At 36.1% G+C, this 19,052-nt stretch overlaps 1 protein-coding gene across 6 annotated transcripts; it reads left to right on the top strand.

The window, feature by feature from the left end:
- The first annotated feature begins 1,216 nt into the window (after window positions 1-1,216).
- LOC110375613 (zinc finger protein 271) lies at window positions 1,217-18,709 on the top strand. 6 transcript variants are annotated; one of them, XM_021333808.3, is made up of 22 exons: window positions 1,218-1,666; window positions 1,737-1,961; window positions 2,750-2,903; window positions 3,666-3,769; window positions 4,456-4,530; window positions 5,287-5,439; window positions 5,875-6,081; window positions 6,438-6,608; window positions 7,088-7,224; window positions 7,505-7,602; window positions 7,780-7,918; window positions 9,107-9,258; window positions 10,164-10,331; window positions 10,744-10,971; window positions 11,371-11,551; window positions 12,230-12,397; window positions 12,751-12,918; window positions 13,129-13,296; window positions 13,645-13,808; window positions 15,926-16,073; window positions 16,297-16,381; window positions 16,718-18,709. In XM_021333808.3, exons 1-22 carry the CDS (start codon window positions 1,607-1,609, stop codon window positions 16,844-16,846), a joined length of 3,282 nt encoding a protein of 1,093 aa, XP_021189483.1. In that variant the 5' UTR covers window positions 1,218-1,606; the 3' UTR covers window positions 16,847-18,709. The 6 variants fall into 6 exon arrangements, with proteins under 6 accessions (XP_049699871.1, XP_021189506.1, XP_021189483.1 ...); XM_021333790.3 differs by having other exon boundaries at window positions 3,666-3,817; XM_049843914.2 differs by lacking the exon at window positions 12,751-12,918 and having other exon boundaries at window positions 1,217-1,666; window positions 3,666-3,817.
- Window positions 18,710-19,052: the final 343 nt, after the last annotated feature.

Raw genomic sequence — 19,052 nt, 5'->3', positions numbered from 1 at the left:
ATGTACCTACTTACAATTAGGAATTACATACTCAATCATTTTTGCTTCCGGAAAATCGAAAATAGCTTTTCACGCCGCTTGAGCCGCACGCGCATGTACCTACCTAGATATTTCTCTATGCACCTAACTACTATGAATATCTTGAACTTTCACACACGTACTAAGTTGTTGGTTACCCACTAACAAATTATAGGAAGGAAAAAATATAAACAGGCGCTAGCTACGCGACCTACTTTCCAAACACGCAAAATTTTCTTCTTTGCGGTTTCCGGAATCTCTATCCAGAAATATCTGCATTATATACTGCTATAGTTAAGATTGGATTAGGGCGAATAATATTATTTCTTTTAAAACTCACGCTTCGCACTATTATATACCTTTATTTAAAGTATGTTTGTAACGTGTTAGAAGGTAGGTACTTAACTCTTTTTCTTATATTCTTTACAAAATCGTACACACTTGCCCACGCCGAATGGTCTAAATCAGAAGATCCCCAAAACTTCTAAAAGAATTAAGAAGACATCGTCATCATCAAAAGTGTGAATAAAGCACTAGGTATACATGAAGGGTGTCAAGAAAATGATGGTAAATAAACGCATTTTCTCTTATATTAATGGCATTATGTACCTATATATTAGTATTTATTACAGCTGTCCTAATACCACGCCGAAGAAGTATCTTAAAATCGTGAGAGAGATATAGAGGGTCGTGAGACGATCAACATGCTTGTTACACAAATGTATTTACCATATTATTATTTCTATATAAACAATACATTTCAGTTCAACCATGGATATAATGGTATAAAAAAATATACGATAGGCAAAAAACTGTTTTAAATCAAACTAAAAAAAATTGGCAGCATAGAAATAAAACTACAACGTTATTATCCGACTGCCATGAAGGCTTATTAAATACCTTATTATATTACTAATAATGAACGTAGATTTTCTGAACGCATTGTTCATTGTTACAATCTGATTATGTTGCCAGAACTGCGAGACTCATATTTGGTGATAACGCCATCTATCGAGAAATATCTGCTAGTAGAAATAATACTGAATTAAATATCATCATATTTTCATAAATTTAATCGCATTTCTGCAGTTTTTGAATAATCCTAATGCTGATACAGTACTGGTATCGATGAAGTGGGCGAAATTATTAAGATACGCCGCATTTCTTTGTTTCAAAATAATTTCCCGTATTCGTTAATTACTTTATGCTTACGTTGGCACCACTGTGACCGTGACAAAACTTTCGTTCGTTCGTTGATGTGCAAGATGGAAATGTGTGTTTCGTCGCAAACTTTTATTTCAAATTGATCAAAAGTATATTTAATTAATTTCACTGGTGATTGACAATTTGTTTTTTCCTATTCTATAACGAGATAAATGTTTTAAACAAACAAATCTAGCATAAGAGACCGTCGAACAAAATGTTTTTGTGTGCTAAGTTTCATAATGGCGGCCCGTCGCGTCCCCCGCGCCTCCATTTCGATGACAGTCAAATTATGACAATGCCGATACGTAAAGTTTAGAAAATGTTGTGTATTTGTAAATAATTTAGCGAAAGTTTAATAATTACGGTTAGAAAAGGACTAAATATGAATCAAGAACACCACAATATGAACACGGGTGGTGGCCAGCCTCCGGGAAGTTCTGAGGTGCGAGTGGTTTGATAGTTTTTATCGTTGTTTTTTTTCTAGTTGGGATACTAATTGTGCTTAATTGCAGTCACAGGCACAAAGAGTTCAGGCCTCACAGCAGCAACAGCAAAATAACTTGCCTGCCACGACATCCGCAACTGATTTACGAGTGAACTCAGCTGCAGTGAACGTCGCTTTGTCTAGTGTCGCGAAATATTGGGTGTTTACAAATTTATTCCCCGGACCTATCCCCCAAGTGTCTGTGTATGGATTACCAGCCGGTGCCAGGATTGAAAATGGGAAACCTGTCCAAGTAAGAATTGTGTTATTTATTAAAAATAATATGAATATCAAAAGTGAACAAAAAATGCTGCTGGTTAGGTGACTGCTAAAGGTCATAGTGTCGTCATGGGATCATTGCATGAGAATATAGTACAAAAAAATGCCAGTACCTTATTGAAAGGCTGAGTATATCTGTCTGGCAAAGCTAATTTATGCAAATTGTCTTGTTGACTTACTTGAATCACTATTTATTTTGGCCTCCTACAAGTTCTGTATGGCTTGGACTAATGGTTATAGTTGCTGTGACCACTTATTTATAGCACTATTAATATTTTTGTGCTATATAGTTTATGTAAAATAGTAGTGAAAACTGTTACCTACCAAATAAGACTGGATTGTTGTGTCCATATAAACAGCTCCAGTTTTTTTTTTAATGAAGATTTGAATACTGAAGCCCGTAATGTTAGTGAGAAAAGATTATCAGTAGATTGCACATTAATAAGTGTTTAAATTGTTTATAAAATCTTGCATTGTTACTTACTTTATCTTGAAATCAGTCAGGTATAAACTTAATTCATTATTCTCCCTCAAAGTATAACATGTAATTACAAAAGAATTATTAACTTCTATTGTTTTTTAGTAAAATTACTTGGTTTCATAAACATGTTGAAAATTCATTGAAAAAAACCACTGTAACTAAAGAAACATCATTAAAAGCAAACAAAATAATAAATACATTTTCTCAAAGGTACTTATTGCATGGGAAATGCTGAATAACTAATCTAACGTAAACAGTTACTAAATCAAAGGTGTTTTCAGGATCTTGGTCAAGCTCATGCAAGTATATTAAATGGAGATCCTAATATTATTCTGGGCCACCATGCCGGCCAGTCACAAGTCACAGTATCTGCCCCCGGTGGCCAGCAGATACCTGTGTCACAAATCATTGCCACACAGTCTGGACAAACCCATGGTAAGTAATATCTAAGTACTTAAATATCACCCATTAAATATTTTGCTCTCAAAGACTGTGTTTCGGATGGCATGTTAAACTGTAGGTCCCGGCTGTCATTGATCATCCTTGGCAGTCATTACGGGTAGTCAGAAGCCAGTAAGTCTGACACCAGTCTAACCAAGGGGTATCAGGTTGCCTGGGTAACTGGGTTGAGGAGGTGAGATAGGCAGTCACTTCTTGTAAAGCACTGGTACTCAGCTGCTTCCGGTTAGACTGGAAGCGGACCCTAACATAGTTGGGACAAAGCCTCGGAGGATGATGATGATGAAATATTTTGCTCTCAAATCGACAACAATGTAGCATGAATATTCAACTCATTTATGTAGGAAGTTAACTCCCATCTCTGTTTGTAATATGACCTTCATTTGGAAATGTGACATTACAATTGATAAGTTTTTTGCTGTTATCTAAACAGATAAAGCTGAACAATAACAAAGGATGACTATGGTTTGCAATTAAAAAGGCTTTTAATTAACTTTATCTTTAAGTTTGTATTATCTTTGGATTCACAGCTGATTTGACCTAATTGATGATTATATTTATTTTATCTTTTAAATTGTATACAATTTCACATGTGTACATAATTTCTGTATGATATAAAATATGTTACCAGAACTTGTTACTACAGTTTTTATAATAGTACATATTTCCCTGTACAATATCAAACCAGAATTGTTGTTTGACACTGGTGCCTTTACCTAACGTATTAATTGTTCGCAGAAGCGCTTGTGGCCCATAGTCAGCAAGCCGAGCTGGCAGCGGCCCAGGGCTCCGGCAACAACGCTCAAGTGTCAGTTAGTGCTGGCCAGGCCACTCATCAGCAGGTACCCAATAACCGGGTCGAGTTTGTACAACACCATAACATTGATATGGTAAATCACGTGGTAACACTCCGTTTATTAGCGGGAATGCAAACCGTACATTGCTGTTGTGTAGTACATAGTTTTATAGTGTAGTTTGATTAGGATAAGGCTGTCATGACTCAAATATTAATTGTAAGTTCAATAGATGTATAAATCCAGCATGCTTTGGAGACATAGATATTCATAGGTACTGTTTTGTCAAGGCTCAATTTGCATGAAAAAGTACAAGGGTCAAATGATGTCATAATGGTTATAAAAACAATGAAGCCTTCTTAAAACTTCTAGTGTGTTGAGTCATCCAATTTTGTTATCTTTTCTTTCTAACTCCATAGTGTAGAAGAGTAGATCATTATAATAAAAGATAATCACCGTATTCTTCACTTGATTTAGATGCATGTATTACTTACTGTTTCTCAAGAGAATTCATTGTTGTGGCATGATAAACGAAATAATATAACAACAGTATTATTCATTTAATTCTTAGAAAAGGTTTTTAGGGATCATTTTGGTAATAGCGTATAATTAAAGACTAATAGTGGTATTATTTCTTTCCTTAATTGGTGTACTGCATACTTTATATTCAAATAACAAATGCATGTGTTGGCCATGTCATATCATATTCTAGCTAAGAATTTCTTTTTCTACAGGGCCACCATTCACAACAACACATAATGCAGCAACAACTGATGGCTACGGCCAGGCCTGAACACAGCAACCAACAGGTTTGTTCATCTACATACTAAATATACTATATCTGGCTAACCCAAACTCGCTTCCTTGTATAATACGCACATAATACTAAATATTCCTGTACTTCACGCTGCTTTAAATTATCATCATCAGCAAGTCAGTGAGGTAAGTTTTATCAAGATTTTGTTCACACACATGCACATTGCTACAGCTAGAATATAGCCTAATTATGACAATACATATTTATAATGTATATGCATAGAATTTGTACATTTTAAGCTTCTTTTTGTTATAATTCCTGTTCAGTTACGTAAGCCGATTATATTTATCTATTTCTATTGTATTATAATTTAGTTCCATGACAACACTAGAAACAAAACAATGATCATTATATTTAGTTTAATTAGCATTCTTTGGAATAGTGTTACTTTGTATCAAAACAAGTTATAAAAATAGAATCAAAACTCACATCAGTTGTGTAATGAAACTAACGTATATACTTCAATCGTAATATGTTTAAAATCTGAAATACTAAAATGGTTTACAATTTAATTTATATGGCACCAGTTATTGATCAATCAATCTCTTATTGATCAATTTCATTTTTGCCACAACAGTTTTGTAAATACTTTGTTATACCATACCTACTATTCCAGGTTGCCATAACTTTACAAAATGATCTCTATTCCACTATGAATAGGGTGCATTCTGTATGAGGCAAAAAACACATACTTGAACAAAATTTATTTTCAATACAGCCTTTAAAACCACAATAATTTCTGTAACAGATTCAACTGACGGTAAGCGAAGACGGTATAGTGACGGTGGTTGAACCAGCAGGAACCAAGATGGTGGATAAGGAAGAATTACATGAAGCCATCAAGATGCCAAATGATCATACACTGACGGTGCATCAGCTGCAACAGATTGTGGGACAACAGGTATACTTGCTGTAATGTTGATTCTCATTGATGTTACATTTTGTAATAGATATTGTGTAGACTTTCAGTCTCATAGAAGAAAGAAAAACTATTTATTTTCACAAAAATCGGTATATCGGCACATGTTGCGTTGAACTTAATAAAAAACTTATTTATCCTGTAATTCAACAAAATAGAATATATATTATATAGATTCAGAAATCTCGACAATTCATGTAATTACGACTACCATATCACATCCAATTGTCTTAAGTACCTACAGTTGTCACAAAACTCGACGTTAGTCCACAAGTAAATTCCGAACACAAGAACATGCATGTGGCCCATACTCTTTCGCCACCCGCTTCTGCGCAGTGTTCCGTGGCGAGAAAGAGTTCTATATAAGCAACTAAAACAGTAAAATCTCATTTCTCTCTCTCCTCCTTTGTTCACCAGGTAATAGACAGCGTAGTTCGCATAGAACAAGCGACGGGTGAGCCGGCGAATATTCTAGTGACCCACAACCCTGACGGCACTACGTCTATAGAAGCCAGTGCTGCTGACCCTCTCATTGTGAAGGACGAGAATAAAGCAAACAAGATTGAAACCGCACAGTTCGCGATACCTGCTGAAATAAAGGATATTAAAGGGATAGATTTAAAGGTAACAGATTTCATGAAAATTGTTTTTTTTTTACATTTATTTCTAGCACTTGTATCCAATATGAAATTGATGATATTCTTACTCGCATAGTCCATTGGTACAGCAATCCGAATCTAACATGATTACATTGGCAGTCGATAGATATTGCATATAAAGGACGCCGGAAGACACTGGATGCAGGTCGCTTCCAACCGGTATTTGTGGAGATCTAAGGGAGAGGCCTATGTTCAGCAGTGGACGTCATATGGCTGAGATGATGATGATAATGATGAAATGCATATTAACTCTAGGAAAGAGGCAGACCATTTATACATATTCCAATAATTTTATACTTATTCTTATTTCTAACTCAACAGAGTGTAGGCGCCATGGGAATGGAAGGTGCTGTAGTGAAAATATCAGCCGGGGCTTCTGAACATGACCTCCATGCTATGTACAAAGTTAACGTAGAAGATCTCTCACAGTTGCTAGCTTACCATGAAGTTTTCGGAAAACTTAATTCGGAAGGCCAGCAACAACAAGCAAAGGTATGTTCTTACAACAGTCGTAGAACTAATGTAGTAAACAAACCTCATTGTATGTTTTTGTCTCTTAATTATTCAAAAGTCGATTTTTTTGTGTATACCTTATTTTTAATCTTTGCTACCTGATTGCCTAATTTGTTGTTATTAAATCAATGTTGTCGTAAATTCAGTGTTTTTGTAATTTTTTAACGGTGACTTTTTTACACTGGTGGATGTTCCTCTCGGTTTTTCTGCGGGTAACAAAACCAAGTGTAAACACGCGCCAGATTCTAAGCCTAAAAAATCTGTTCTTCGGATTCTGAAGTCATTTTACCGGGAGTTGTCATTTGTTTGTTTTCACCATAGTTCCTCGTACGAACTGCGCTGTGTAGTTCGGAAAAACCGAGCAGAAAATCTGCTAGTTTGATAAGGCTGTTAAAGTAATAGAAAACTATACTTTAAAGTATACATTTCACTACACATTAAAATAATTGCGTTTCTAGGTTATAAACGAAGTGGAAGTGGAAGTCGAAGCCGGCACCAGCGCAGCCATGTCAGAAGCGGAGTCCTCGCCCGGCCACCACTCTTGTGATATCTGCGGCAAAATATTCCAGTTCCGATACCAACTTATCGTTCATAGGTATTGTGTAACTTATCGATAAGCATGACCGGCTTAGAGAGAATAATTAGTCCGTCTTTTAGATTAATGGTTACGTTAAAGCGCATTAAAGTTAAGTACCGTGGAAAAATCTTACCTAAAACTGATGATTTACAACATTTTTACGTTGTAATTTTCTTGATAATATATTGTGGGAAAACATTGAAAAATTATTGGACTAGTTACTTTTTTCGTCGTCATGCCTATTTGTACACGACTAATTTCCTATGTTTACATATTCTAACATTACAATTTTATGCAGGCGTTACCACGGTGAAAGTAAACCATTTACGTGTCAAGTTTGCGGTTCCGCGTTTGCTAATCCTGTCGAATTATCGAGGCATGGAAAATGTCATCTTGGTAAGGAAACAACCTAATTCTTATAAGGCCTGAATTTTCAAATGCTTTGTGTGGAAAATATGTCAAACCGCTATATTTATTCTCTAGATAGAAGTTAATTGATGATTGAAAAATCGGCCCTAAATAAAATATAATTTGTCTTATGGTTCTCCTAATTATAAACTAAATATTTTTTAGCTGGGGACCCGAACGAAAGACACGCGAAAAGGATGGCTACAGACAAGCCTTATGCCTGCACAACTTGCCACAAAACATTCTCCCGTAAAGAACATTTGGACAATCATGTTCGAAGTCACACTGGAGAAACTCCTTACAGGTAAATAATAATACAGAAACTCTTGTTTCGATTTGAGAAATTATTCCAGTGTTGGATAGATAGCCCATTTGACGAGGAACGCTTATGTTTATAAGGATTAGCAGAGTGGCTATGTCGGGACATGGAAAACCCTCGGGAAACTGCTTATAACAATTCATTTGAGTCAATGAAGCCAGTAAATACTACAATTCATATTTTGTCACTAGCTAGGCAGATGCAGCTAAACACGATAACAGTAATGTTAACTGCTGTGATAATTTTCGCATGAGTGTGCCTGACAACCCACTGTTCGTCATATTCGTGACTCACTGACTGCCGTTCCCAATACTCTAATGTATCTGTTGTTTTATTTCCTCAAATTCTCACTCTATACCTGGCGCGGCGAATGATGATCCCTATGACAGTCCGTTAGCGTTCAACATTGTAGTGACGTCCTGTCACAACAAATCCCTTACAGGCCCATTAAAAATTCGAAAAAATCATAATTGTGTACATTTTTAAATTATAAAAATGAATATTAAGAAATTATTACGTAATGTTCGGAAATAATGGAAAAAAACTCAATGCAAATGTACATCGTACGTGCTGCAAAATTTACGTCGCCAAGCTGTTATCGAAAAAAAGGGACACATCGATAAACAAAATATCGATAATTTGTAGGAAAAAAATTACAAATGCTTTGAGTAAAGAAAAACACAGTATATTTGTATTTTATTTCATCAATCTGAATCTGACATGACTGAATTAAAAAAATACGGTAGGTCTGTGGCCTCCTTTTAAATATTTTTCCCTTAAGCTGGAAATTATGAATTCTTTAAAACTAAATTCAAAAAGAATTATAAACTCTTTAAATTAAGCAATTTTAATAAAAAATAATGTATAGGAAAATAAAATATAATAAAGCCGTTGAATGACTTGGCTGATGACCTTTGCATAACAGAATTTTATCGAAGTTTCGCATCACTATTACTACTGTCAGTTGAAACGTCATACGGATCATGATTCGCCGCGCGGGGTATAGTAAGCAAATAAACGGATAGATGGATTGAATACTGGGAATCTAACAACAGGGAACAGTAAACTAAGCATGAAATGAACTTTGAATAACATGAACAATATTATATTCCTTCTTTACATTCAAGATTCATAAAAAACAACAAATAGTAACCCTTATTGTAACGTACACAGGTGCGAATTTTGCGCGAAGACTTTCACCCGCAAAGAGCACATGGTGAACCACGTGAGGAAACATACGGGTGAAACTCCGCACAGATGTGATATATGCAAGAAAAGCTTTACAAGGAAAGAGCACTTTATGAACCACGTTATGTGGCACACAGGTACGTTTAACTATCAAAATCTTGATAAATATTTTCCTAAAATATTGATTTTCAAAGCTGATATGGTTTTTGTTCTGACCTTCTAAATACTTTTATCAGTGGCATGTGGTTTTAAAGTCGAGATTGGTCACCTTTGCGCCGTTTTAGAGCGATTTCAGACTAGCGTATTTTCCGCGCATTAAAAAAAACTGAACTAAACCATTGAAATGGTATATAGTACGCAGTTATACGTTCTGTCAGTCTTCAGAAAATAATTTCGTTTGTGGCTATTTTAACAATTTACTATCTTTCTCTATGGTAGGATGTATGGCATGGCATCAGAGCTTTTTAAAGTTTGGCTCCATTAACTTTCTATCTAAAACTTCCATCTAAAATTGTTTCAAATAGTAATTACAAATTTTATTATTGTTCTGTTATGTGCCCTGTATAGCTTTATATCGAACACAGCGAGCCCAGATTCTACGATTCTTAATCACGTTATAAAACAATACATATTTGAAACAAGGAATTTCGCCTTTCTTTGTTTTGAGTATGTATGTCGATAATAATATTCTGGAATGATAATAAAATGTAATGTCTTCGGAATTTTTAGTTTGTAACATTTCTTTTCTTTGTACGGAATACCCAAGCCTGCACCAGTACCATGGGCGATCCTGGGGTGCAGAAAGTAGAATAATGATTGAATGATTCAACTATCTATCCAATACTTTTGATGTGTAACTTTGTAACTAATTGAAATTAACAAAACAATCTCCCTGAAATTCCACCAGTAATCTAAGCTTGTTACTAACATTAATATGGGGAGATTACAATTCATTTCAAAGTAAAGAGACAAACTAAATGTTTCGAGCAATATAGTTGCATCATTGAATGTTAACGTTTTATTTTCTGCTCCACCCAAATAGGTGAAACGCCGCACCATTGTACAATTTGCGGCAAGAAGTATACTAGGAAGGAGCATTTAGTGAACCATATGCGATCTCACACAAACGATACGCCCTTCCGATGTGAACTGTGCGGCAAGTCTTTTACAAGAAAGGAGCACTTCACCAACCACATACTGTGGCATACGGGTTAGTATCGTTTTCCCATCAGATTCAGCGATGCAGGTACTGTTCACATGAAACTGATACGTCACCTGTGTTGCTGACTGTACGGCCCTGTGGAACGGTTCTGGTGTTAGGCTTGGTATTACCTGATGTGTATTTATCCTAACTTTTCATCCATATTTGTGTGACTAACACGAATTATATAGTTCTGTCTGGATATTCCGTGAAATTCAGCGTGTTTGTGTGTGTCATCAACTAAAAACATATTTTTTCAGTATTGAAACGACAATTGTCCCGCATATTTAACACGCAACTTGCTCACATACGTACACGATTCCTATACCATAAGTTGGAGTTACGCAAAGCATGACTGTTCATCCCTAAATACTATGATATCATAATGACATCCTCTAATTAAAATACTTTTAAATTCCAGGAGAAACTCCACACCGCTGCGACTTTTGTTCGAAGACGTTTACTCGTAAAGAGCACCTTTTAAACCACGTTCGTCAGCATACGGGCGAATCCCCTCACCGCTGTAACTTCTGCAGCAAATCCTTCACGCGCCGAGAGCATCTCGTCAATCATGTGCGACAACATACAGGAGAAACACCCTTCCAGTGCGGATACTGTCCTAAAGCGTTTACAAGGAAGGACCACCTCGGTAATAGGTTTTGTTTGTTTCGACTTGGTGGTGGTAATATGAGTAAACCCTTTGAATGCCTGAATTTTGAACTGAAATAGACCTTGCAGCTTCAATCTCCACAAATATTATAATGAGGAAAGATTTGATTGTTTGTTTGTTTGACATGAATAAGCTCCGAAACTACCTGAACGATTTGGATAAATCTCATTGTTGGAAAGCTACATTATTCCCGAGTAAGATAGGCTGTATTTCATCAGGAGCAGTAGTCCTCACGAGATGCGAGTGAAACCGCGGAAAAACCGCTAGTAACTTAAAAAAAAATATGAATGAAGCTCGAAGTTAGGCAATACAAATGCTTGAAAATTCTGTCTACTCTCATAAGCTAGGCTTCCCTACAACATTGTACTTATATTTCAGTGAATCACGTACGTCAACATACTGGCGAATCTCCACATAAGTGCTCGTTTTGCACAAAATCGTTCACCCGCAAGGAACACTTGACGAACCATGTGCGACAACACACGGGCGAGTCGCCGCATCGCTGTACTTACTGCGCCAAGTCTTTCACCAGGAAAGAACATCTTACTAACCATATCAGGTACGATTTATGTTCTTGGGCTCATGTCGATGTTGTACTTTGTGTCAAGAGTCACGTCATTTAACTATACGCTTTGGGTTATGGTCGAATGTACGTCAAACAGACTCTTATGTAGTTAGAATTTTTGTGATGAAATCTGCTTTTACTGTTATTGTTTTTAAGTTATACGTATACTCTCGGCGCAAAGTACTATAAATGTTATTATTATACTATTTTCGTATTATATATGCCAATTTCTGTGGATTTTGTTTTATCTAAATATTATTTCGTAGTTAACATACAATGCTGTGCTACAGTCTACTGGCCATGTTGCCACAGTAAGCAGTACTATAGACCGTCTGTTGTAGATTAATTACCCCCACCCGCCGTAGACGCATGTCTCTTTAACTTAGTCGCATGAATCTTCTTTCTTTTTTTATTACCTACTCTTTAAAAGGTAAGGAGATTAATATTTGATACATAAAATCTGTGGAACGAACCTTACGAGTCACTATTTGGCGACTAAACAATCTCAGACGGCAATTGTGTGAGGTTTCCCTCGCAGAATGTAGCACAGCATTGTGCATTCCGATTGGGTTGTACAGGATAATGTTGTCGTATCCGATCCCTCCCTCTTGCGACGGTAGCACTGATTGGCATGTTGTTAATGTTGGAATCGGAATGTACTTTGTTGCGCAGACAGCACACGGGAGAAACGCCACACAAGTGCACGTTCTGTCCGCGAGCCTTCGCGCGCAAGGAGCATCTCAACAACCACATCCGCCAACACACCGGCGTCACGCCGCATGCCTGCTCCTACTGCAGCAAGAGCTTCACCAGGAAAGAGCATCTCGTCAACCACACACGGTACGTATTGCTGGCCCGACCAACCAGGGAACCGAGTCATCAGCGAGAACAGCATCCTCACTTCACCTCATCAGTGCTTCCATCGTGACGTCTCATCGCAAACTCGTCGTTAAAAAATGCCGCAACGCGACGTACTGTAATTGTAAATTCTAGAACGCTTGAACGAAGTCTGTCTGCAGTAATCCCGAATGGATTACATTATCGTACTTTTATTCAAGGCTAACAATAACAATGTCTCATATTATGATCATAGCCACAAAAGAAAATATTTTAACATCATTATGTACTTGTAACAAGTCATCAATCACCCACATAATATTGGTTCGGGGAGCTAATACTGTCGTTGTTTGCAGGCAACACACGGGCGAGACTCCGTTCAAGTGTACGTACTGTTCAAAGTCGTTCTCTCGTAAGGAGCATCTAACGAACCATGTACACCTGCACACCGGCGAGACGCCGCACAAGTGTCCCTTCTGTACCAAGACCTTCTCTAGGAAAGAGCATCTCACCAACCATGTCAGGTATGGCCTTTTCTTCACTGTCTTTGAGAATGATTGTCGACTGTAAAAAAACTTGTAAAGTTGTCTGTAATGCACAGTTTGTAGATTCCCTTAGTAGCTTTCGTCAAAGCACAGCATTGAATGTCGAATATATTTTTGTTTATTTTTATAATTTAAATTCGAAATTTAAACGTATTGCACTAAACTGTATGCTATATTGTTAACGATTAGAATTCACACGGGCGAGTCCCCGCACCGCTGCGACTTCTGCCAGAAGACTTTCACGCGTAAGGAACACTTGACGAACCACTTGAAGCAGCACACGGGAGACACGGCGCATGTCTGCAAGGTCTGCTCCAAGCACTTCACAAGGAAAGAACATCTGGTTACGCATATGAGGTAAGATAATAATCTTCTTTATTTCAACTGTCAATATGTATTTAACATCTGTAAAATACCTTAACATGCAAATGAATATTTTGAGTTTATTAATGTAAGATCTTAAGGCCGATCTTACATCTGGTAGTTTTGCTCAAGTGTATCTCTTACAAGTTACGGAAGTTATTTACGTAATTATAAAACAACTTACAATTTCAAGCTTGGGGTACTTCAGAAAACTAAAGCAAAAAAATAATATGAATAGGTAATCATTTAAATTAAAACATTTCCACCAAGCAAGTGGTTTGCCACATCCACATATATCAGTTTTTTTTTATATATTTTTCTAACATATATAAACTTTCCCAGGTCACACAGTTGTGGTGAGCGTCCATACAGCTGCGGTGAATGCGGCAAGTCTTTCCCGTTGAAGGGTAACCTCTTATTCCACGAACGATCACACAACAAGAACAATGCAAATGCAAATAAGCCTTACCGATGTGAAATTTGCTCTAAGGAGTTCCTCTGTAAAGGTATGTTAAATCTGACTTAGTATATATCTCTACTAGTGCAGTCATTGAAGCGAAAAATACGGTCTAACCTCCGAATTTTTTTACTGTGAACCGATTTGCATGAAATTTTGGAATTAGGTTCATCTTACCCTTAACTTCAAAAGTGAATATGATTTGAACTCCGCCACCCCCCCTGGGGGTGGTTGCCACCCCTTCTTTGGGGTGAATATTTTTTTTGCAAAATAACCTCGGATATCGATAGAAGACCTAATTTTAAGCTAAAGTTGTCTTCAAAGTTTTTAAAAAAATCCAATACTTTCAAGTTATTGGCAATTGAAAATTCGCAATTTTTTCACGTTTTTCATCGGTTTTTTGCAAATATCTCCAAAAATATACGTTTTATCGAAAATGTATAAAGAACAAAATTGTAGCAGGTAAAACAACGAACAATTTGTTTTTTTATAAAGTGTTCTAAGTGCAATATTAAGCTAGATATTAAAGATCAAAGCCGTTTTTTATTTTGTCTGAAATTTAATCGACGTAGTTTATGCCATCTATTATTTTAGTAAGTTGATCAATTTACGAGTTTTATTATTTTCCGGTGACATATATACACATTACAATAGTTGTGACCCTTTATTATACTGCCTACTTTCACATTGCTCCAAATATTGACACTCCGAAGTTTTCAGTTACTAAGTAGAAAAAAATATGACAAGTTCTTGGACCATAACTCCTTCAATTTTCATGCTATCACAATTTATAAACAACCACTGTAAAAGTAATTAAGAGAGCTACAACATCCATCATTGCAATATATAGTAAAGAACTTTTTTCTAAAACGGTGAAGGGTTAAAGGGCTTAAGAGAGGCTGTGATTGCGCTGCCACGCGCTCTTTAAACAATCATATCTCCGTCAATTTTTGTTCGACAGAAAAAACAAACAAACCAAATTGTTTGTCAGAAAAATACCTAATTTTTTTTCAGTACACTTATAGACGTATCTGTCGTAATTTTTGAGATATTATGAAAAACAAGTGGGTTTTTCTTTAATTTGAAATTTTGTTATTTTCGTTAATCGTGACTTTTTTGAAAAATATCTGTCCTGAAGCAGCCAAACTGATACTATCTATCAAACTCTTCATAATAAAGTTAATCCTAGGCGGAATACGATTAATTTTAATTTTGGTGGAAATGGCACTTATGAAACCCATTGATTTAAAAGAAAAAATATAAGATGCTCCCCTTATTTGCAATACAGCTCACTTATTTTACGTGCAAAAGACTTTTAATAGTGCTCATCTTAAAGCTTATTTCAAGCACTACAAAACCCATTTGTATTAGAATGTATAAAATGCATCTACTCGCCGCTACATGGCATTGACCACAACGATTAAATTTCAGACAAATTAAAAAACGGCTTTGATCTTTAATATCTAGCTTAATATTGCACTTAGGACATTTTATAAAAAAAACAAATTGTTCGTTGTTTTACCTGCTACAATTTTGTTCTTTATACATTTTCGATAAAACGTATATTTTTGGAGATATTTGCAAAAAACCGATGAAAAACGTGAAAAAATTGCGAATTTTCAATTGCCAATAACTTGAAAAGTATTGGATTTTTTAAAAAACTTTGAAGACAACTTTAGCTTAAAATTAGGTCTTCTATCGATATCCGAGGTTATTTTGCAAAAAAAATATTCACCCCAAAGAAGGGGTGGCAACCACCCCCAGGGGGGGTGGCGGAGTTCAAATCATATTCACTTTTGAAGTTAAGGGTAAGATGAACCTAATTCCAAAATTTCATGCAAATCGGTTCACAGTAAAAAAAATCGTAGCAATAATGCTTCAATGACTGCACTATACCTCATATCATCACCTATACCGTTTTCCAAACTATGTTGGGGTCGGATTTTTGTCACACACAGTTAACGGATTCTGTTTTACATAGCAATCCCTCCTCTGGTTAACACGATATCCCATGGTACAAATGGCGCTCAGACTTGCTGGCTTCTGATTACCCGTTCCGATTACTGGGAAATATATACAAAATGACAGCCGGGACCCATAATTTAAACGCGCCTTCCGAATAATAGCCCAAATAATAGTTTGTCTATATGAAACGTTTAAACGCAGGTCATTTGGTATCACATCGGCGGACACACGCGGATTGGACGGACAACGCTCCGGCTAGTGAAACTCCGGCCGACACTGAAGAGTGCTCCGACGCCACTAAGTGTATCAAAGTTGAACCTGATAGGACAGAAAGGAAACATGAAGTTAGGTGCGTATAAATTCAATTATAAAAAAAGCTAAAAAGTCGCATTTTGATTATCAAGAGTTACGGTTCTATTTTCTTTACAGTGTTTATTTATTTATTGATGTAACATGGAAGACTTACAGCTAAAATAACTAGAAATAACACGAGTTTAGTTAACAGGGAGCCAATGACAAGTCTTCACTTATAGCAATAGTGTGTTGATAGAATGATTCATGTTGTTCCACAGGACTAGTGTAGAAACGAGACCGGCTGAGAACAATGTCGCACAAACGCAACAAAACACTGCTACTGTGATGATAACCAATAATCAAGTAAGTTTTACGCATATTTATGTTTTGGCAAAGTTATTTATTTTATCCTAAAATGAAAGAGTCTTGTTTGACACAAACTTTTTTTTTCTCAAACCATTAAAACTTTATTGAAAGTGCTGAACATCGTAACTACAGTACTTCTAGATTAACTTTATCTGGATTAGTAGACAGTATCATTTACAGGATTTGTGCCACAATAAGTGACTTCACTGTATTAAAATTTATGAACAAAACACTACCGCACATGCAGGAAGCTTCAACTGGCTAACGACTCAGGAGCATAGTTATAAATAGGTAGTATAGAACATTTTCTAAATATGAGTATTTCGTTTGCAGCAAGTCCGCGCGGCCAGCGTGGGCACGGTGGGCGCGGGCGGCGCAGGCGTGGGCGGCGCCTTCAGCCTGCCCGCGCAGCACCACGCCGCCGCCGGCCTCGCGCACCACCCCGTCACCGTCAACTACTAGCACGCCGCCCTCGCCCTGCCCGCGCCCGACGCGCCGCACTGCCTCTGACACACGTAGCGCGGACAGCGTCCAACCGCCTCTACACAGCACGTCAAACTACAAAAATGTACCAACAAAAAACTACGTCACATGCGCGTCCCAGCAGGCTGATTTCAATAGGATAAAAGCCGAGCATATGCGTAAATCTGTCCGCTGAATCTGCTTGACAACTTGCCTACCAGTCACCTGTCGGGCACGTTTTTCATTCCGCCTGCATGAGTATGATTAGGTAATGGGATTTGACGTGTACTGTACAAAGGACAGTGAGAGCCCCAACTTCGAGTGTCAAATGAACTTGTTGACGACTTTAAAATTGACATTACGTGATATTGAGTTTGGTTGGTTGATTAACCGCAACTGTGTAGTTATTTTGGTGCATAATCATTATCCATTATAACGTTCATAGTGATAAGAGAGACTTTCAAATACAAAAGAGTTTAGACTTGAGTATTATATTTATGTCCATCGCAAAAACATATATATAGAAAATATATATTTTGTATATTATAGAACTAGAGCCATGTAAAAATAATGTTATGTTATATTCATACTTCACAGTTACTAATTATGTATACAGCCATGTTTAAATAGATTTCAAAGTATTTTTTAATCCCACTTGTTATTTAAATCAATGTAGTGCAACATAGTATACTTATTTTAATGTTTTATTAAATTTCCATACTTAATCTTAGGCAAATACATTTTTCAGTCAGTAATTTTAATATCACAACTGGTACGCATCTTAATTAATTTTAATTTGTTAGATTTTAGTGGTTACCAGATCCATATTTGATTTAATGGAAAGGCACATAATAGATACTAGCTTCCTTTGAATCATTATGCCTATTACGTCATGAGTTTTAAAATCGTAATTAACTTACAAGTTATGAAAATAGTTACATTCCTTTTTGATTGATCATACCAAAAGCTATGGAATATTATGTGCAGGAAACATACTTAACATACTCGTGATGTTCTATTCAGTTCATTACCTAAAGTAGCAGCTCTTAGTTACTTCCCCAGGCGGGGTTTTTATGCATCATGTGTAATAATGTTTATAAATAATTATTAAAGTTGGTTACTCGAATTACGAATCAGGGACCAGAGATCGAGGCGAGAGTATAAATTACAGTAAATGCTAACCCTCTTGCAGCTTCCCAAGTTTTTATATTCACTTTTGTTTATATGAACTGACTAATCATGATAACTTATTGTTTTGCGGGCAATGATTTGCAATGGATATGTCCAATATGAAAATATTAAATGTGTCCAGCTTAGGTAATAATTATTCTTTGCCATGTATGTACAGTACAAGTGTGATAAATCTGTTATAACGTTTTTTTATAAGAATGTGTATAGAGTAATATGGTGATTGTATCGCTTAGCTTAGTGCAACTACGGGCACGCGAAGTGGTGTTATAATCACTTCCGTGGTTATTGTAAACACGCCGCTTGTAATAAATATTATAATATAGCCTGTATTTACCTGTAAATAGTTAGCTCTAATTACATAGATGTATTTGGTAGCAAAGTTAAGACTAATAAATATCATTTATGTTAATATTTGGCTGGATTGATAACTGTTATCTTATGGAAAGCTGGGAATATACGATTCAGAATCGTATGTTGTAGAAAGAGTTTCATTATAAGGTGCGATGAATCATTGAGATAATTTATATCAACGCCAAAGAGTAACTTATCTTCAATGGTGCCACGCTAATTTATATTTTATAGGAAATTTAAATCCTTAGACACATTAGTATGTACTAAAATCTAAATTATGTTCAGTAATTTGATATGAATGAGATTAAAAAATGAAACTAATTTTGTCTTTTTTTGACGATTTCAATCTCTTGCCCACTTACGTTTCAGCTGCAGAGTGAGAAAAGATGAGCGTAGATGCCACAATTTTTTTCACAATTAATTATGAAGTTTGTGACCTTAAAATACTAATATAGGCTTTTAATAATGACAGACAGATTTTTTGTATTTTTGCTTCACATATAGACTTCTGAGCCATTTTAATATCGCCTTTCTACATTTTTTTTGGGAAGCTATAACAATAGTACAACAGTTTTAAAATCCATCACATCACCCTAGTTGTTTGAGTTACGAAAATGTTATTATTAGCTTATCTGTGGAACGATATATTGCCACCACCATAGAA

The sequence above is a fragment of the Helicoverpa armigera genome, chromosome 2 (genome assembly GCF_030705265.1).
Source record: "Helicoverpa armigera isolate CAAS_96S chromosome 2, ASM3070526v1, whole genome shotgun sequence".
Lineage (NCBI taxonomy): Eukaryota > Metazoa > Arthropoda > Insecta > Lepidoptera > Noctuidae > Helicoverpa > Helicoverpa armigera.
Note: the sequence above shows the minus strand (reverse complement) of the source record. Positions and strands in the feature narration are given on the sequence as shown.